Source organism: Coregonus clupeaformis, chromosome 3 (genome assembly GCF_020615455.1).
Source record: "Coregonus clupeaformis isolate EN_2021a chromosome 3, ASM2061545v1, whole genome shotgun sequence".
Taxonomy (NCBI): Eukaryota; Metazoa; Chordata; class Actinopteri; order Salmoniformes; family Salmonidae; genus Coregonus; species Coregonus clupeaformis.
The window spans coordinates 19,585,965-19,608,089 of record NC_059194.1 but is presented as its reverse complement, the minus strand read 5'-3'; the positions used below and the strand labels follow the sequence as shown (position 1 = coordinate 19,608,089).

At 43.0% G+C, this 22,125-nt stretch overlaps 1 protein-coding gene across 1 annotated transcript in view; it reads left to right on the top strand.

Moving 5' to 3' along the window:
* Positions 1-21,592, top strand: part of LOC121546234 (platelet-derived growth factor C-like) — a 79,858-nt gene extending 58,266 nt beyond the window's left edge. The window contains exons 3-6 of the mRNA XM_041857336.2: positions 938-1,115; positions 19,465-19,666; positions 19,921-20,138; positions 20,557-21,592. Coding sequence (XP_041713270.1) covers positions 938-1,115; positions 19,465-19,666; positions 19,921-20,138; positions 20,557-20,670 — 712 coding nt within the window. The 3' untranslated portion in view covers positions 20,671-21,592. The remainder of the gene's footprint in view (positions 1-937; positions 1,116-19,464; positions 19,667-19,920; positions 20,139-20,556) is intronic.
* Positions 21,593-22,125: the final 533 nt, after the last annotated feature.

Here is a 22,125-nt window from a genome sequence, read left to right as displayed (position 1 = left end):
AATATAATAATAATATAAATAAAGTACAGATGATTTTATTTTAATCGTCTGTAATACGACTTTGTAAACATCTATCAGATTTTGTTTATGGGGCACGGGCAAAGTAACTCTTATTTGAGGAGCCAAGAGGCATCGTTGTGATTGGAGCGCTATGCAATCGCTAATGAGCACAGGTTTAATTAAAAAGTAAATACAAAGCTCAACAAAATATGTATTTGCTTACAGCGTTTAGCGTTAGCCCAATAGACTTGTCCCAGGGTTTGCGTCTGACCCATTATCGCTAACCAGAGGCGAGGACTGCTAATACTCTCCCTCCTAACCCACTTGAGGTTGCTCGCTGAACGATTGCACAAGCAATGCTCAGCTTATGTTGTCTTCATTTAATATCGACTCTAAATTATGAAGCTGCCCATCGCTCCCGGCGGAGACACTTAGAGCATTAGGCCCCACCGTTAGAAAACATTTAGTGATAGCATAGCCCTTTCTCCTCAGAGAGGGGAAGGGAAATGGAAGACAGGAGGGGGCTGTGTAGGGCAGCTACAGCTCAGTGGGGGTGTATTAGGGCTCCAGAGGGACAAAGCAGACCTCACAATAAGCAATCACAGGCAATTTATGAAATAGCATCGTGCTACATAGGTAAAGACCCAGATTGAGAGAAGGAACCATCTAGATTTCCACACCAATTCAGTGTCTCAGAGGATATATAAATGTGCCAGCACCCAGTTTGGTGTGTAATGTACAGTATATGCATTAAGTGCTCGCTTTCAATGCACGCCAACTTTATGTCCTGTCTCCAATGGCAATGTGAATTCAGGGGCCACACACATTGAGCCAAAGCTCTCTTTCTCACTCCCTCCCCCCCTCTATCTCCCCTCTCGCTCTCTCTCTATCCCCCTCTCTCTATCCCCCCCTCTCTCTCTCTGTGGCCTTTTTCCAGGTATGATTTTGTGGAGATCGAGGAGCCATCTGAGAACACCATCCTGGGCCGCTGGTGCGGGTCCCAGGTACCCGCCAGCCACACATCCAAAGGCGGTCAGATCCGGGTGAGATTTATCTCAGATGAGTACTTCCCCTCCGAGCCCGGCTTCAGCATTCACTACTCCCTGCTCCCCATGGTAAGCCACCTTTCCTCTGAGCACACAAACAACACAAAAACACTCCCTTACGTAATTACCTATTATGTTGTTCTGTATGTGCAAACCTCTCTCGACGTATTTGTTTTGACCAGTGTTTATAGCTAAGTGCTGTTGTAATAGAAGTCGTGACTGTTTGGACATTTGATGCACCTGTGATCCAATCAGACAAGGTTTTGATAAGAGGCAATGTGCTGGAGTGTTAATAGAGTTGGGTGAGCTTGAGATTGCGCTCAGCCCAGACGGTGTCTAGGCTCTCAGGCACAGCATAGCCTGCTGACTCTGGTTGGATTCATTCCACGTCTAATTATTCTCCTTCGACTGATGAAGAATGGCGCTACGCCCTCCGATTTAACCATCAAACAGGCAAAGCGTCAATACAGGACCCAAATCGAATCCTACTACACCAGCTCTGATGCTTGTCGGATGTGGCGAGTCTTGCAAACTAACACGGATTACAAAGGAAAACCCAGCCTCGAGCTGCCCAGTGACGCGAGCCTACCAGACGAGCTAAGTACCTTCTATGCTCGCTTCGAGGAAAAACAACACTGAACCATGCATGAGAGCACCAACTGTTCAGGACAACTATGTGATCACGCTCTCCGTAGACAATGTGAGCAAGACCTTTAAACAGGTTAACATTCACAAGACAGATTACCAGGATGCGTACTCCGAGCAGGAGCTGACCAGCTGGCAAATTGTCTTCACTGATATTTTCAACCTCTCCCTGACCCAGTCTGTAATACTACCGTAGTTACTGTGCCCAAGGAGGCCAAGGTAGCCTGTCTAAATTACTATCACTAAATAGCACTCACCTCTATAGCCATGAAATGCTTTGAAAGGCTGGTCATGGCTCACATCAACACCATCATCCCAGACACCCTGGACCCACTCCAATTTGCATACCGCCCCAACAGATCCACAGATGACACAATCTCTATTGCACTCCACACTGCTGTTCATTGACTACAGCTCAGCGTTCAACACCATAGTGCCCTCCAAGCTCATCACTAAGCTAAGGACCCTGGGATAAAACACCTCCCTCTGCAACTGGATCCTGGACTTCCTGACGGGCCGCCCCCAGGTGGTGAGGGTAGGCAACATCACATCCGCCACGCTGACCCTCAACATGGGGGTCCCTCAGGGGTGTGTGCTTAGGTCCCTCCTGTACTCCCTATTCACCCACAACTGCGTGGCCACGCACAACTCCAACTCCATAATTAAGTTTGGTGACGACAGTACGATGATGAGACGGCCTATAGGGAGGAGGACAGAGACATGGCAGTGTGGTGCTAGGAAAAACAAACCTCTCCCTCAGCGTCAGCAAGACAAAGGAGCTGATCGTTGACTACAGGAAACGGAGGGCAGAACAAGCCCCTATTCACATCGACAGGGCTTTAGTGGACCGGGTCGAGAGCTTCAAGTTCCTCTGTGTCCACATCACTAAGGATCTATCATGGTCCAAACACACCAACACAGTATGAAGAGGGCACGACAACAGATTTGGCATGGGCCTCAGATCCTCAAAAAGTTATACAGCTGCACCATTGAGAGCATCTTGACTGGCTGCATCACCGCTTGGTATAGAAACTGCTTGGCATCCGACCGCAAGGCGCTACAGAGGGAAGTGCGTACGGCCCAGTACATCACTGGGGCCGAGCTCCCTGCCATCCAGGACCTCTATACCATGCGGTTTCAGAGGAAGTCCTTCAAAATTGTCAAAGACTCCAGCCACCCAAGTCATAGACTGTTCTCTCTGCTACCGCACAGCAAGTGGTACTGGAGCACCAAGTCTGGGACCATAAGACTGCTGAACAGTTAATCAAATGGCTACAGGGACTATTTGCATTGAGCCCTTTATTATTTTATGTTAATTTATTTGCACTGACATTTTTTTTCTTTTCTTCTATATATATATATATATATATATATATATATATATATATATATATATATATATATATATATATATATATATATATTTTTTTTAGGGGTAGATCAGCTTTAATATTGCAGATAGGTTGTAACTTCCATCAATGTAATTGTTTGCATCCCTTCCAATCCCCCATATGTTTTTTTTCTTCTCGCAAATAGATATATACTTACATTCTTGCACTTTTACTCTGCTTTGTTGGGAAAGGGCTCGTAAGTAAGCATTTCACAGTAAACTCTACACCTGTTGAATTCGGTGCATGTGACAAATACAATTTGATTTGATATAAAAAATTGATTAAGAGATGGAAGAGGCCAACTATTAGCTCTGGGCTTGTGTCTGAAATAACAGGTTTTTACATGGCTCTCTCATTCTGTCTCTCTTTTTCTCAGTTTCTTCCATCCTTTCTCTCACGATTCAGTCAGGCTCTATTGGCAGGATGTGTGTGAATAGTCCCAATTTAGATCATGCAAGATCACATTACCTTGTCTGTCTGTTTACATCCTACACACACACAGGCATCCTATTCGCCTCTCCTCTTTCTCTCTCTAAACCCTCTCTCACCTTTTTACCCTTTCCTGACCCCCCCTCTCTCTCCCCTTCTCCCCAACCTCCCCCTCCCCTCCTTCTCTCTCCTTCTCTCTCCTCATCCCAGACCACACACATAGAGGCCCCTTCATACCCACACATTTCACTTACAAAGACCCAGAGATAAACTGAAGTGAAGACTGCCATGTTTTAACCTGTCATGTTGCAGTTGTGTGCGCCTCACTCTAAGTAAACAGCTCTTCCCTTCATTAATCCGTAATGGCCTGCAGCACAGAGAAATCATTTATGTTCCTGACAAGCACAAATGGGAAAAGGAGGTCAGCGACGGTGCTTCTTTATGTCTGTTTTACCTTTTCCCTTTTTTCGGAGAACGAGATAGTTTTTTTTTTTTTTTCATTCGCTTTCACAGTTTTCTTTTGGTTTATAATTACCACATTCTTTCACTTGGTTATATTGACTCTGCTCTCTTTGATAGATGAGCTGACACTTCCATGTGTTTCTTTATACAAATGCATTTACTGTACTTTCTGACTCTTTTCAGGTTTCTGATACTTTTTCAGAATCTCAAGAATACAGCTGCCTAACATGTTGTCCTTCTTCTATTAATGTGAGCCATGACTCTCTTTTCACCCAAAATTCTACTTAAAATGTGCCATATACTTTCATACCATAAAGGTGATCTAATGTGGAGCTGAGTCCTTATTCTACACCGTATAGTGTATACAACCAGCTTTATTCATTAGATGAAATCTGCAGGCCTCAATGCTAAACTGAAGGGACCCACCCACACATATATACACATAAACAAAGGCCTGACCTGACCTTAATACTAAGTGCCTTTCATGCAATTTGCCCTAAACATTATAATAATTGACATTCATTTGGTTGTGTAATAACTTGTAACCCATTTTCTGCAGTAGGAGACAGCACAGAGGAAGCAGTTTGTGTTCATTAAGCTTTAATGATATCTGTCAAGACTAATAGTATGCTGGGCCGATCATAGTTAACCCTACGTTTGCACATACACTCTTAGAAAAAAGGGTTCCAAAAGGGTTATTCGGCTGTCACCATAAGAGAGTCCTTTTTTGTTCAAGGATGAACCCTTTTAGGTTCTAGATAGCACCTTTTTTCCCAAGAGTGTAGAGGCCTGTGTGAATGTGACTAAAACTGATGTCACCAACTTCAGCCATGTTCCAGTTTAAAGGTGATCCATTTGGATTGTTCAATGACCCAAAGTGTCATTAGATTATAACTTTTCAGAAGTCATGCAGATCTAGACAAAAAACATCCTATCCAGTGACTTGAGACCCTTTGCTAGCCATGCTCCCTCCCTTGACCAAATATCAAATCAAATCAAATCAAATTGTATTTGCCACATGCGCCAAATACAACAGGTGTAGACATTAGTGAAATGCTTACTTACAAGCCCTTAACCAACAATGCAGTTTTTAAGAAAATACAAAAGTAAAGAGCAGCAGTAAAATAAAATAACAGTAGGGAGGCTATATACAGGCGGTACCGGTACAGAGTCAATGTGCGGGGGAACCGGTTAGTCGAGCTAATTGAGATAATATGTACATGTGGGTAGAGTTAAAGTGACTATGCATAAATAATAATCAGAGTAGCAGCAGCATAAAAGAGGGGGTTGGGGTTGGGGGCAATGCAAATAGTCCGGGTAGCCATGATTAGCTGTTCAGGAGTCTTATGGCTTGGGGGTAGAAGCTGTTAAGAAGCCTTTTGGACCTAGACTTGGCGCTCCGGTACCGCTTGCCGTGCGGTAGCAGAGAGAACATTCTATGACTAGGGTGGCTGGAGTCTTTGATAATTGTTAGGGCCTTCCTCTGACACCGCCTGGTCCTGGATGGCGGGAAGCTTGGCCCCAGTGATGTACTGGGCCGTATGCACTACCCTCTGTAGTGCCTTGCGGTCGGAGGCCGAGCAGTTGCCATACCAGGCGGTGATGCAACCAGTCAGGATGCTCTTGATTGGTGCAGCTGTAGAACTTTTTGAGGATCTGAGGACCCATGCCAAATCTTTTCAGTCTCCTGAGGGGGAATAGGCTTTGTCGTGCCCTCTTCACGACTGTCTTGGTGTGTTTGGACCATGATAGTTTGTTGATGATGTGGACACCAAGGAACTTGAAGCTCTCAACCTGTTCCACTACAGCCCCATCGACGAGAATGGGGGCGTGCTCAGTCCTCTTTTTTTTCCTGTAGTCCACAATCATCTCCTTTGTCTTGATCACATTGAGGGAGAGGTTGTTATCCTGGCACCGCACGGCCAGGTCTCTGACCTCCTCCCAATAGGCTGTCTCATCGTTGTCTGTGATCAGGCCTACCACTGTTGTGTCGTCGGCAAACTTAATGATGGTGTTGGAGTCGTGCCTGGCCATGCAGTCATGTGTGAACAGGGAGTACAGGGGGGGACTGAGCATGCACCCCTGAGGGGCCCCCGTGTTGAGGTTCAGCGTGGGAAAGGGCAGTGTGGAGTGCAATAGAGATTTGCATCATCTATGGATCTGTTGGGGCGGTATGCAAATTTGAGTGGGTCTAGGGTTTCTGGGATAATGGTGTTGATGTGAGCCATGACCAGCCTTTCAAATCACTTCATGGCTACAGACGTGAGTGCTATGGGTCGGTAGTAATTTAGGCAGGTTATCTTAGTGTTCTTGGGCACAGGGACTATGGTAGTCTGCTTTAAACATGTTGGTATTACAGACTCAGTCAGGGACATGTTGAAAATGTCAGTGAAGACACTTGCCAGTTGGTCAGCGAATGCTCGGAGTACACGTCCTGGTAATACGTCTGGCCCTGCGGCCTTGTGAATGTTGACCTGCTTAAAAGTCTTACTCACATGGGCTATGGAGAGTGTGATCACATAGTCATCCAGAACAGCTGATGCTCTCATGCATGCTTCAGTGTTGCTTGCCTCGAAGCGAGCATAGAAGTGATTTAGCTCGTCTGGTAGGCTTGTGTCACTGGGCAGCTCATGGCTGTGCTTCCCTTTTGTAGTCTGTAATCGTTTTCAAGGCCTGCGACATCCGACGGGTGTCGGAGCCGGTGTACTACAATTCAATCTTAGTCCTGTGTTGACTCTTTGACTGTTTGATGGTTCGTCGGAGGGCATAGTGGGATTTCTTATAAGCGTCCGGGTTAGAGTCCCGCTCCTTGAAAGCGGCAGCTCTACCCTTTAGCTCAGTGCAGATTTTGCCTGTAATCCATGGCTTCTGGTGGGGTATGTACGTACTGTCACTGTGGGGACGATGTCAACGATACACTTATTGATGAAGCCAGTGAATGATGTGGTGTACTCCTCAATGATATCGGAAGAATCCCGGAACATATTCCAGTCTGTGCTAGCAAAACAGTCCTGTAGCTTAGCATCTGCGTCATCTGACCACTTCCTTATTAACCGAGTCACTGGTGCTTCCTGCTTTAGTTTGTGCTTATAAGCAGGAATCAGGAGGATAGAGTTATGGTCAGATTTGCCAAATGGAGGGCGAGGGAGAGCTTTGTACGCGTCTCTGTGTGTGGAGTAAAGGTGGTCTAGAGTTTTTTTTCCCTCTGGTTGCACATTTAACATGCTGCTAGAAATTAGGTAGAACGGATTTAAGTTTCCCTGCATTAAAGTCCCGGCCACTAGGAGCGCTGCCTCTGGATGAGTGTTTTCCTGTTTACTTATGGCCTTATACAGCTCATTGAGTGCAATCTTAGTGCCAGCATCAGTTTGTGGTGGTAAATAGACAGCTACGAAAAATATAGATGAAAACTATTTTGGTAAATAGGATGGTCTACAGCTTATCATGAGATACTCTACCTCAGGCGAGCAAAACCTTGAGACTTCCTTTGTATTAGATTTTATGCACCAGCTGTTGTTTACAAATATACACAGACCGCCACCCTTTGTCTTACCGGAGTCAGCCGTTCTATCCTGCCGATGTAGCGTATATCCCGCCAGCTGTATTTTGTCCATGTCGTCGTTCAGCCACGACTCGGTGAAACATAAGATATTACAGTTTTTAATGGCCCGTTGGTAGGATAACCTTAATCTGATTGAACATTGGCTAATAGGATTGATGGAAGAGGATCCTTACAAGGCACGCCGACCTATGTCCACGATATCTCTGTCTCTTTCTCATGCGAATGACGGGGATTTAGGCCTTGTCGGGTGTCTGTAGGATATCCTTTGCGTCCCACTCGTTAAAGAAAAAATCTTAGTCCATTACGAGGTGAGTAATCGCTGTCCTGATATCCAGAAGCTCTTTTTGGTCATTAGAGACGGTGGCAGAAACATTATGTATAGAATAAATTACAAATAACGCAAAAAAACACACATAATAGTACAATTGGTTAGCGGGCTGTAAAACGGCAGCCATCTTCTCCGGCGCCATTCATCAAATATGTTTTCCTATCACTGAGTACGGTTACATGCACTCAATAATGTGATTATTGTAGATAGTCACATTAATATAATAGTTTGATTAAAACGTTTACATGCTTTGCAAGAAGAACGATTTCCCTAATCCTGTTTACATGGACACATCTGAAATCAGGCTACCTGATGGCACTCTGATAAATGCAGAAAATCGGCAATCAAAATAAACGTTCTACCACAGTGAACATGTTATTTCGGACATATAAAGTTTGTATGTTAAAACTACTTCTAAGAAGCATACATTCAGTTGTTCCTAACACACTTCACTCGCGCTAAAGAAGGAGACTCGCTCAGCTGGTACTAGCACACGTGCAGATCAAATATACTGCTGGAACGCTGATTTAAGGTTTTTACATGTCCTAATAATTTGAAAGATCGCTCAGAAAACCATGTGTTTTAATCGGTGTATGCTTACTTCGATTTTGACCTTACGCCGATTAAGATAAGCAGAGTAAGGTGTTTACATGACTATTGCCATACTCGGCCTACTGTCATATTCAGTTTAATATCGAATTATTATTGTGCATGTGAACATACTCAATGCCTTGGAGAACATTATGATCCCTCGTATCATAAATCTCACAAGGTTTTTTTGAGAGTGGACCTTTGATACTACGTAATTTTGGGCGTTGAAAAACGTTTGTGGCATTGACAAGTGGCTGTGTGCTGCGGTGCTTTCCGTTCCAATATCCCATCTCACTTTACACGTCAATGATTACTGGAAGGTAATTTCTGATGCATATCCTCCAGAAATGATTTAATAGGTATGTTTCTCTTTGATGTGTGATACCCTGCTCAGAACATTATTTATTTCCTCGAGGTGTTTACTAAAGCATTTGTGCATGCCCGGACCTTTCAATCTCTGCTAAATGAGTTTCATTGTCTCCCGTGGAACAAAGGTATTGTTCGTCTTTTTCAGTTCATGCTAAAAAGAACGAGAAGCTTTGGTGTTTAATCATCCTGCCATATAGCACCATGTTGTCTGAAAGACCAGATGGGACTTGATTTTTGTATCGTTTCTCTCCTTTATCTTCAAGACGAATATCAGGAGAGATACTTATAAAGCAGATAGATTTACAGAGAATAAGGACTTTACTGATTTGAAAGCACCTTTTTACAGAACAATGTCCCCAGTGACTCCTGTCAATCCATAGAGAATAGATCCTCCACCAAATCCACGGCCCATCAACTTGCTTTGCTTAGTCTCCCATCCAAGCACTGCACAACTTCTAAGATGGGGAATGAATACATTTATTTATGTATGTGAAAGTCATGAGGGTACAAAAGATGAGGAGAGCTTACTTCTACTCTAGTTTTATTCACAAACCACAGATCATCTGAACGTTAACCTACAGTGAATCAAACAAGGATCTGAGATCTAGTATTTTATTAGCTAAAGCAGCAGCCACTCTTCTGAACCCTAGGTTAACTTTGCTGTAGTGTTCATCAATCCTAATTAGAATTAGTAAATACGAATTACCTTATTAAATACCTTAAACCATTTACTACACTGGCACTCCAAACCTCTGAATCCATAACCTTGTAAGAATCCAGTTTGCTGTAGGATTTTTGCCTCTTAAACAGTGATTCCCAAAAGCAATGTTGATCTCTCCTAAGGTCTACAATTTGTCCATTTGTTTTTGCTCTGTGGTAGAACTGTTCTGTTATTCTAGTGGAAGGGAAGCTTAGTCTCCTGGCGTACAGTGCACATCAAGAGGTGTGGCTGGATCGTGAGGGGCTACTTATAATGTCCAATAGGGGGAGAGTATTGGAACCTACAATTCTGCCACCATGCTGTTTTCACTGTTGCTTTCTGTTGTTGATGATTTGGGGATCTGTGGTAGTACATCATAAGTGCTGTAGACTGTGATGAAGCCGTTTAGATAGGATACAGATCTCTGTAATGCATCCTCTGGCTGACAGAAAAAAACATATCTTCAGGGTGCAACTGCTGAGTGTGGAGGTTTTTCAGGTGATTGTTTGGGATTTGAATTCTTTACACTAGACTGGGATTGAATCAACTGCAGATTTCTGGGAAGCACTTTCAGATTTGCATTTGTTTGAACAGCAGCTTGGGATAGAGGGTGTTAACACTTGGTTTATAAACTGAATATATAGTAGGAAGATATGTACAGCGTGCCGGACAGATACATATGTAATGTAAATTGAACCTGCATGCATACATACAATGCCTTCAGAAAGTATTCACACCCCTTGACTTGTGGCAAAGCAATTAACTTTTTGTCCTGGATACAAAGTGTTATGTTTGGGGCAAATCCATTACAACACATTACTGAGTACCACTCTCCATATTTCCAAGCATAGTGGTGGCTGCATGATGTTATGGGTATGTTTGTAATCGTTAAGGACTGGGGAGTTTTTCAGGATAAAAAATAAACTAAGAGCTAAGCACAGGCAAAATCCTAGAGGAAAACCTGGTTTAGTCTGCTTTCCACAGGACACTGGGAGATTAATTCACCTTTCAGCAGGACAATAACTGTAAACACAAGGCCAAATGTACACTGCAGTTGCTTACCAAGAAGACAGTGAATGTTCCTGAGTGGCGGAGTTATAGTTTTGACTTACACTACCGGTCAAAAGATTTAGAACACCTACTCATTCAAGGGTTTTTCTTTATTTTTACTATTTTGTACATTGTAGAATATTAGTGAAGAAATCAAAACTATGAAATAACACATATGGAATCATGTAGTAACCAAAAAAGTGTTAAACAAATAAAAAATATATTTTATTATTGAGATTCTTCAAATAGCCACCCTTTGCCTTGATGACAGCTTTGCACACTCTTGGCATTCTCTCAACCAGCTTCACCTGGAATGCTTTTCCAACAGTCTTGAAGGAGTCCACATATGCTGAGCACTTGTTGGCTGCTTTTCCTTCACTCTGCGGTCCGACTCATCCCAAACCATCTCAATTTGGTTGAGGTCGGGGGATTGTGGAGGCCAGGTCATCTGATGCAGCACTCCATCCCTCTCCTTCTTGGTAAAATAGCCCTTACACAGCCTGGAAGTGTGTTGGGTCATTGTCCTGTTGAAAAACAAAATGATAGTCCCACTAAGCCCAAACCAGATGGGATGGCGTATCGCTGCAGAATGCTGTGGTAGCCATGTTGGTTATGTGTGCATAGAATTCTAAATAAATCACAGACAGTGTCACCAGCAAAGCACCCCCACACCATAACACCTCCTCCTCCATGCTTTACGGTGGGAAATACACATGTGGAGATCATCCGTTTACCCACACCGCGTCTCACAAAGACACGGCGGTTGGAACCAAAAATGTCCAATTTTGACTCCAGACCAAAGGACACATTTCTACCGGTCTAATGTCCATTGCTCGTGTTTCTTGGCCCAAGAAAGTCTCTTCTTCTTATTGGTGTCCTTTAGTAGTGTTTTCTTTGCAGCAATTCGACCATGAAGGCCTGATTCACACAGTCACCTCTGAACAGTTTATTTGGGCTGCATTTTCTGAGGCTGGTAACTTTAATGAACTTATCTTCTGCAGCAGAGGTAACTCTGGGTCTTCCATTCCTGTGGCGGTCCTCATGAGAGCCAGTTTCATCATAGCGCTTGATGGTTTTTGCGACTGCACTTGAAGAAACTTTCAAAGTTCTTGAACATTTTCCGTATTGACTGACCTTGATGTCAGTTAACACCTGTTAATTGAAGTACATTCCAGGTGACTACCTCATGAAGCTGGTTGAGAGAATGCCAAGAGTGTGCAAAGCTGTCATCAAGGCAAAGGGTGGCTATTTCATTGTTTTGATGTCTTCACTATTATTCTACAATGTAGAAAATAGTAAAAATAAAGAAAAACCCTCGAATGAGTAGGTGTTCTAAAACTTTTGACCGGTAGTGTACATCTGCTTGAAAATCTATGGCAAGACTTGAAAATGGTTGTCTAGCAATGATCAGCAACCAATTTAACAGAGCTTGAAGAATTGTTTAAAGAATAATTGGCTAATATTGTACAATCCAGGTGTGAGAAGCTCTTAGAGACTTACCCAGAAAAACGTACAGCTGTAATCGCTACCAAAGGTGATTCTAACATGTATTGACTCAGGGGTGTGAATACCTACAGTGGGGAAAAAAAGTATTTAGTCAGCCACCAATTGTGCAAGTTCTCCCACTTAAAAAGATGAGAGGCCTGTAATTTTCATCATAGGTACACGTCAACTATGACAGACAAAATGAGAAAAAAAAAACTTTTTTTTAATGAATTTATTTGCAAATTATGGTGGAAAATAAGTATTTGGTCAATAACAAACGTTTCTCAATACTTTGTTATATACCCTTTGTTGGCAATGACACAGGTCAAACGTTTTCTGTAAGTCTTCACAAGGTTTTCACACACTGTTGCTGGTATTTTGGCCCATTCCTCCATGCAGATCTCCTCTAGAGCAGTGATGTTTTGGGGCTGTCGCTGGGCAACACAGACTTTCAACTCCCTCCAAAGATTTTCTATGGGGTTGAAATCTGGAGACTGGCTAGGCCACTCCAGGACCTTGAAATGCTTCTTACGAAGCCACTCCTTTGTTGCCCAGGCGGTGTGTTTGGGATCATTGTCATGCTGAAAGACCCAGCCACGTTTCATCTTCAATGCCCTTGCTGATGGAAGGAGGTTTTCACTCAAAATCTCACGATACATGGCCCCATTCATTCTTTCCTTTACACGGATCAGTCGTCCTGGTCCCTTTGCAGAAAAACAGCCCCAAAGCATGATGTTTCCACCCCCATGCTTCACAGTAGGTATGGTGTTCTTTGGATGCAACTCAGCATTCTTTGTCCTCCAAACACAACAAGTTGAGTTTTTACCAAAAAGTTATATTTTGGTTTCATCTGACCATATGACATTCTCCCAATCCTCTTCTGGATCATCCAAATGCACTCTAGCAAACTTCAGACGGGCCTGGACATGTACTGCCTTAAGCAGGGGGACACATCTTGCACTGCAGGATTTGAGTCCCTGGCGGCGTAGTGTGTTACTGATGGTAGGCTTTGTTACTTTGGTCCCAGCTCTCTGCAGGTCATTCACTAGGTCCCCCCGTGTGGTTCTGGGATTTTTGCTCACCGTTCTTGTGATCATTTTGACCCCACGGGGTGAGATCTTGCGTGGAGCCCCAGATCGAGGGAGATTATCAGTGGTCTTGTATGTCTTCCATTTCCTAATAATTGCTCCCACAGTTGATTTCTTCAAACCAAGCTGCTTACCTATTGCAGATTCAGTCTTCCCAGCCTGGTGCAGGTCTACAATTTTGTTTCTGGTGTCCTTTGACAGCTCTTTGGTCTTGGCCATAGTGGAGTTTGGAGTGTGACTGTTTGAGGTTGTGGACAGGTGTCTTTTATACTGATAACAAGTTCAAACATGTGCCATTAATACAGGTAACGAGTGGAGGACAGAGGAGCCTCTTAAAGAAGAAGTTACAGGTCTGTGAGAGCCAGAAATCTTGCTTGTTTGTAGGTGACCAAATACTTATTTTCCACCATAATTTGCAAATAAATTCATTAAAAATCCAACAATGTGATTTTCTGGATTTTCTTTTCTCAATTTGTCTGTCATAGTTGACGTGTACCTATGATGAAAATTACAGGCCTCTCTCATCTTTTTAAGTGGGAGAACTTGCACAATTGGTGGCTGACTAAATACTTTTTTTCCCCACTGTATGTAAATTAGATATTTCTCATTAATACATTTTGAATTCAGGTTGTAACACAACAAAATGTGGAATCAGTCAAGGGGTATGAATACTTTCTGAAGGCACTGTACATACTGTATATACATACCTAAATAATGCCAACATCCATCTGTCCATCCATCTATCCGTACACACATATTTGATATTTGAGAGTATTGATAGATTGACAGAGCAAGAACAAGGCAGCCTGTCATTCATGTTAAGAATCGGGGCAGCCGAGTGTTTACTGGCGGAAATCACGAGAGGAAAGGGTAGCTTGGCCTGGCTTCTCTCTGAGCATTCCTCGGGCGCTGGAAGGCCCCACTGTACAGCAGCACTTTTTCCCTGTGGTAAACCAGCGCTACTGGAACCTCAGGCCGTGTGGGCAGCAGTTGAGTTTGTATTTAAACAAACAATAATTTCTCTTTACCACTTCCATGGAAAGGGGAAAAAATAAGACCCGGTCTGTAATTCACAGGAAGAGATTTTGGAAAAGCTAAAGGGACCGGCGAAGAGGCTGTTAAAACATAGCATGGCTTGGAGGAAAGAGGATCTCTGAATGGGGAGAAAAAAAAGGAAAACAAACTGAAATACCATTGTCTCCCTAAATGTCAGCGTCAGGGTGATCCATTTTTCACACTATACCTCCAGTAAGTTGGCCTGTTCTTTACAGGACTGAGGTCCATTGTGCCTTCACACTTACTGTGAGACAACGAGTGCTCATGAAATTCCATTTGAGAGAGAGAGAGAGCGACCCCACAGAGCCCCAGGACAGCAACACAATTGGACCCAACCAAATCATGAGAAAACAAAAAGATAATTACTTGACAGATTGGAAAGAATTAACAAAAAAACTGAGCAAACTAGAATGCTATTTGGCCCTAAACAGAGAGTACACAGTGGCAGAATACCTGACCAAACTGACTGAACCAAAATTAAGGAAAGCTTTGACTATGTACAGACTCAGTGAGCATAGCCTTGCTATTGAGAGAGGCCGCCCTAGGCAGACCTGGCTCTCAAGAGAAGACAGGCTATGTGCACACTGCCCACAAAATGAGGTGGAAACTGAGTGCACTTCCTAACCTTCTGCCAAATGTATGACCATATTAGAGACACATATTTCCCTCAGATTACACAGACCCATAAAGAATTTGAAAACAAATCACATTTTGATAAACTCCCATATCTATTGGGTGAAATACCACAGTGTGCCATCACAGCAGTAAGATGTGTGACCTGTTGCCACAAGAAAAGCGCAACCAGTGAAGAACAAACACCATTGTAAATACAACCCATGTTTATGTTTATTTATTTTCCCTTTTGTCCTTTAACTATTTGCACATCGCTACAACACTGTATATAGACATAATATGACATTTGAAATGTCTCTATTCCTTTGGAACTTTTGTGAGTGTTTACTGTTAATTTTTTATTGTTTATTTCACTTTTGTTTATCTATTTCACTTGCTTTGGCAAAGTAATCATGTGTTTCCCATGCCAATAAAGCCATTGAGAGAGAGAGACTAGTGAAAGGATATGACTGGCAATGCCAAGAGACTAAGAACCTATTTTTATACCAACCTCAATTGCAGTGTGGTCGATGGCACAGAAAGGTAACTTTTACTGCAGTGGGCTAAATCAGGGTCACCCAGAGTGTTTCTTAAACAAATCTACTTTGAAACCAAAGTATGCACCTCACACACAGGGACCATGTCAGGTATACACTGAGTGTACAAAACATGTTCACAGCATGAATGTACCTCTGTCCAGTCTGCAGCAGCTGCGTGATGCCATCGCCTCAGCATGGAGCAACATCCCTTTTGGAACGTTTCCGACACCTTGTAGAATGCCCTGAAGAATTCAGGCTGGAGGAAAAGGGGGGTACGACCCGGTACTACTATAGATGGGTGTACCTAATAAACTGTCCGGTGAGTGTATGTAATACACTATATATAAAAAAAGTATGTGGACACCCCTTCAAATAAGTGGATTCGGCTATTTCAGCCATATTCATGAATAACATCGATCTCCATAGACAAACATTGGCAGTAGAATGGCCTTACTGAAGAGCCACCTTTCCAACAAGTCAGTTCGTCAAATGTCTGCTCTGCTAGAGCTGCCCCGGTCAACTGTAAGTGCTGTTATTGTGAAGTGGAAACGTCTAGGAGCAACAACAGCTCAGCCGCGAAGTGGTAGGCCACACAAGCTCATAGCATAGCGTGTAAAAATCATCTGTCCATGTTTGCAACACTCACTACCGAGTTCCAAACTGCCTCTGGAAGCAACGTCAGCACAATAACTGTTCATCGGGAGCTTCATGAAATGGGTTTCCATGGCCGAGCAGCCGTACACAAGCCTAAGATCACCATGTGCAATGCCAAGCGTCGGCTGGAGTGGTGTAAAGCTCGCCACCATTGGACTCTGGAGCAGTGGAAATGCGTTCTCTGGAGTAATGAATCACGCTTCACCATCTGGCAGTCCGACGGACGAATCTGGGTTTGGTGGATGCCAGGAGAACGCAACCTGCCCGAATGCATAGTGCCAACTGTAAAGTTTGGTGGAGGAGGAATAATGGTCTAGTTCCAGTGAAGGGAAATCTTAACGCTACAGCATACAATGACATTCTAGACGATTCTGTGCTTCCAACTGTGTGGCAATAGTTTGGGGAAGGCCCTTTCCTGTTTCAGCATGACAATGCCACCGTGCACAAAGCAAGGTACAGAAATGGTTTGTCGAGATCGGTGTGGAAGAACTTGACTGGCCTTCACAGAGCCCTGACCTCAATCACATCGAACACCTTTAGGAGGAATTGGAACGCCGACTGCGAGCCAGGCCTAATCGCCCAACATCAATGCCCGACATCACTAATGCTCTTGTGGCTGAATGGAAGCGAGTCCCCGCAGCAATGTTCCAACATCTAATGAAAAGCCTTCCCACAAGAGTGGAGGCTGTTATAGCAGCAAAGGGGGGACCAACTCCATATTAATGCCCATGATTTTGGAATGAGATGTTCGACGAGCAGGTGTCCACATACTTTTGGTCATGTAGTGTATGTATGTAATATTCTGTAACTATATATATATATATATATATATACACACACACATTTATGATATATATATACACACAATCTCATTTGCTCAATGAGATTGCGCTTCAAGGATTTTGATGGATACATTGTCCTGTATTCATAAAGCCTTGTCAGACATTCTTCAGTGCCTCCTGACATAATACATGTGCATGCACACCACATAGCTCAGATGTCTAGTTCAGCTCACTCCTCACTCTACACACTATCCACTCCTCTGTCGTTTCTGGGAGGAGTTGCTGTCCCTCGTCTGCCTGCTAAGCTAGTTTCTAAAAGATGGACACAGCCTGCAACCAATTTGAAACACCTTTTAGCGATAGCTGCAGAATACAATAGATGCTATTCTGTGTCTGGGTTTTATACCTCTTGAGATTAATTGTTACCCGACGAAGTTGTGGCTAAGATACAATACTAAGTATCAGGCAACACAAGAAAAGAGTTAGAATGTGAACATGTTAACTGCAGTTATGAGGCAAAATATTTGCAGGGTTGCTAAGGAGAGGTCATAGCTTAGCTATGTCAAAGGGAGTCAAGTTGATGACTTGCAAATTTTGATAACCGTGCAAATAATTGGCTGAAAGCACAAAAGTAGTCTGACTCAGTTCATCACATTTATTTAGGTTGTTTTGCTTTTTAATACAAATACAATTGTGTTTTGTGGTGGTGCAGTTAGTTACAAATATAGGAAACAGATGGATAGTGCTGGTCATTCAATTACGAACACTATCACTCAAACTTCTTCAGACTTTCACCTTTGAGCCGATCTGGGCATTGTTCCATCACTGATAAGTTTCACCACATTTATATTTGGAAAGAACCTTCTTTGCTGCCCTATCTACCATCCCATAATAGATGACAGCTTCTGCTACACCTGAACACTTCAAACATCTGAGGAAAAACTAAAGATACCCGACGACCAGATTCTCGATACCAGTTTAACGATTTCAGAGAATTCATGCCAGTCAAAAGTAACTGTGGCCCTTTTAAGTGCTTTGTTCCCCAATGCCTTTAGTCAGGCCTCTCAGCTCCTTCCCAAAGCTTTATTCACTGCATTTCATTTGTCTCTGAAGGAGTGTTTGGCTGCCACTTACGAGGCCATGCCTACGGAGTGCCGTTAATTGGAGGAGTGTAGCACCGTCGACATTCACAAGCTGTTAATGGTTTCCATTCCACACTCATACCAACTGCCAAGACCAGGCAACAGTAACAGGATTCAAATAGCGAGCAAAAATCTCCACTGTTCTTTCTCATAGAAAAGCAATGCCATGATGTTTTGCCTTGCATGACCTCCCGATACCATTCTGTCATGCTCTTGATGTTCTTCTTGGTTGTTAGGATAATTATTGTCTTATTGATCGAACTGCATGACCAGTGCATTTGGATCAATATTCCTGTCACATTTGACTTTGTCCATTTGCCTAAGAGGCCGCCATTCACAGTAAATTTCCAGATGTTCAAATTCAATGTGAAGTTGTTCATACAAGGCACCAAAGATATCAAAGAGCACTAACCCACTCGGCATAAAATCATTTACATAAACAACATTTTCCGACCTCTGCCTCAGCCATGTTGCTAAACTCTGTAGCCTTCCTCTCTAATCGTATCATGCAGTGGCAGCACCAAAGGGAGTGCTGACTGTAATATCAGAATGTATTACATGGTATTATGTTGTCAGTAAATCAGAACAGACATTCCTGTATCGTTGCCATTCAGTGTGACAATGCCAATCCAATAGCGGGTGATTTTCGCTGATTCATTCCGTATCTCTTTACTCTGTCTGAGCTGAACTGTATTTTCCTCATCAAATCAAATCCCTGTTTCTCCTTTTATGACTCAGCTCAATATTTCTTTCTATTGACTGTTTGTCATGTAGGCATTAGACATTTCACATAGGATTATAAGTAACATATTACAAATGTGTATTGTCAAAGCTTTTGATACACTGTGACAATATAGGGAGTTTGATCCCATTAGGAGTTAATGTACCAAATAAAGTTACACTTTCAGTGCTGAAGTGTCAATATTATCAGTGCTCAACTTGTCAATCAAACAGTATTAGGTCGGTATCGCCACATAAAGCTACTAGCAAGCTGACTTTTCAGACAGAGTGAGCAGAGACTATGGCTATGACACCCTATTCCCTATATAGTGCATTACTTTTGAACAGAGCTCTATTGACCCTGGTCATGTGGTGATACCAATACCCCAGGTATCGATCTACTGCACCATTCCGGGTCTTAGGCAGATTTAAATAAAATACAATACTGCCCCTCATCGTAACAGAAAGGAGTCTCAGCTTAAACCTTGTTGCTACTGACTGAAGTTATTTCTGGATGGAAATCTATCTAAGTGAAGAGCTGTGGAATCTATGTAGACACCAAAATGAATGGAGCTTTGATGTTCGGTTTTCTAATGCACTGTAGCACAATCACTCATTATGTAAAGCTTATGTTACTTTTCAGGGGGTTTGCCTGTAATACCTGTATAATTCAGTTTAAACCTCTGATTCAATGCAGTTATTGTATCGGGCTCTCTAAAATAATCTATTCAATTATGCTTAATTCAGTTAAGACCATGAGGCTGAAGTCTAACAACTTTTTCCCCCGTCTTCCCTTGTGCCGGTTTTCTTTAGAGTGTATTGAAGCCCGAGGTAACTCCAGCTCCATCTCTGCAGAGCGCAGATGCATTGTCTGATGCCGTGGCTGGCCTCAGCACCGTGGAGGAGGTCATGAAGTACCTGGATCCCGATAGATGGCAGCGGGACATGGAAGACCTGTACAAGCCCTCTTGGCATATCCTGGGAAAGTCATTCCTCCACAACAAGAAATCCAGAGGTACGGCTAACAGCTGGGGTTGTAGTGACAGGAATTGCAGTGGAAGAAAAGTCTGTCATGTTGATATGGAGGGAAAAACAGATATACAGCTGCAGTTCAGCATAAAACTGTCTTGAAAAAGTTTAAAGTTCTACCATTTTTGAAAATGGCAATTTAACCTCAGCTTAGCAATTGATGCCCCTTCTTTGGAACTGAGTAAAATGTATTTAATAATGTTAGGCTGACGTGATGAGCTTAAACTATTTCTTGAACAGGGGTGGATCTCAACCTGTTGAGAGAAGAGGTGAGACTGTACAGCTGCACGCCGCGCAACTTCTCCGTCTCCCTGAGGGAGGAGCTCAAGAGGACGGACGCCATCTTCTGGCCTAGCTGCCTCCTGGTGAAGCGCTGCGGGGGTAACTGTGCCTGCTGCTCGCACCGCTGCTTCGACTGCCAGTGTGTGCCCACCCGGGTCGTCAACAAGTACCATGAGGTGAAAGTTTGGCATGGGTAGCGTTACAAAGTTCAGAAGTTTGAATATTCCTGGAATCAGGAGGGAATACACTGGGAATCCTGGAATCTTCCAACCAGGATTTCTGGAGAACCTGGAATTGTTGGGAAGTTTGCATTTCTAGACAAGGGTCCTTAAAAGTACCTACCTGGTAACATTTATGTGCTACTTATCCAAAAAGTTAATTATTTTTTAGAAAGATCAGCATAATGAACCCAAGCTAAATTCCATCCTGTTATTTGGTGTTTGAAATATGTCATTGATGTATAACTAATGTAGCCTATCACGGAGACATTTCTGCTATGTAGCTAATTGAAGCATTTGATGTGTAAATGTGTTTGATGTTGTTTTTGGTGGAGGGCAACTCTCAATCTGCTCTCTGGTTCGCCGCCCTCTGTAGGTTCTCCTGCTGAAGCACCGAAGCGGGGGCCGAGGCCTGCAGAAGTCCATGACCGACGTGCCCCTGGAACACCACGAGGAGTGTGCCTGTGTGTGCAAAGACGACTGGGACTGATCTCAAACCTGTGTACTGGAGCCACCGGCATCCCAGGAGACACTTGAAACTGCACGCGTCTTCCAGCGTCTCCCAGCCAATCCCCGTTGTCCTCTCGTTAGCTGACTGGAACTACTTCATTTGTGGATGGATCTGGCCGCTGTGGAGGACCTGAGTGCATTGAACAGACAGGAGATGGATAGACTGCACTGGAATGATGGACCAATCTTAATCATTCTTTAATCTCTGAAGGCTCTCTCTCCCTTTTTTTTGTGCGAAATCCTTTAAGGGGTCTTGTTAAAATTCAACACGTGGCCAGAGAGTATCTGAGAAATTGGGCTCCTCTTCATTCAAGTACTTTTCTGTATATAAGTGAGCTGCCTTCAGGCCAATCCCTCTGCTACTTTATAATCCCATAAAGGATCACTGTTTATCAGTGATTCCTGACTTCTTTTCCCAGTTTTCCCACCGATTAGATCTCTGGCTTGAAATAGTGGTAATAATGTTGAACTGTCATACTGGTGCAAACTGTATTATGTGTAAATATTTCATTTTCATGGTTCTTCTGTACTGTCATATTTTTCTACCAAAGATACTGTATTCAATGAGGAGATAGTTGCACACTTAGACCAAGTGGGTATTGTTTTGATGCATTTCAACGTACATACCGTCTCAGCAAAGGTGTAAAAATCTGCTTGCTTTAGAACTTCATATAACCCCAATTAGTGCGTGGAAGAGTAGATTCGTGGATATTAGATATTTATTTGTTCAAAGGGAATTTAATGCCCAATATGCTTTTTTGTATGCTGAAATTGTAGTTTCTTATTCATTTGTACAGTAGTTGAGTGTTCTTCTTCAATATTATTCATTTCTACAGTACCAGTCAAAAGTTTGGACACACCTACTCATTCAAGGGTTTTTCTTTATTTTTGCTATTATTTTACATTGTAAAATAATAGTGAAGACATCAAAACTATGAAATAACACAAATGGAATCATGTAGTAACCAAAAAAGTGTTAAACAAATAAAAATATATTTTATATTTGAGATTCTTCAAATAGCCACCCTTTGCCTTGATGACAGCTTTGCACACTCTTGGCATTCTCTCAACCAGCTTCACCTGGAATGCTTTTCCAACAGTCTTGAAGGAGTTCCCACATATGCTGAGCACTTGTTGGCTGCTTTTTCTTCACTCTGCCATCCGACTCATCCCAAACCATCTCAATTGGGTAGAGGTCGGGGGATTGTGGAGGCCAGGTCATCGGATGCAGGCCATCACTCTCCTTCTTGGTAAAATAGCCCTTACACAGCCTGGAAGTGTGTTGGGTCATTGTCCTGTTGAAAAACAAATAATAGTCCCACTAAGCCCAAACCAGATGGGATGACGTATCGCTGCAGAATGCTGTGGTAGCCATGCTGGTTAAGTGTGCCTTGAATTCTAAATTAATCACAGACAGTGTCACCAGCAAAGCACC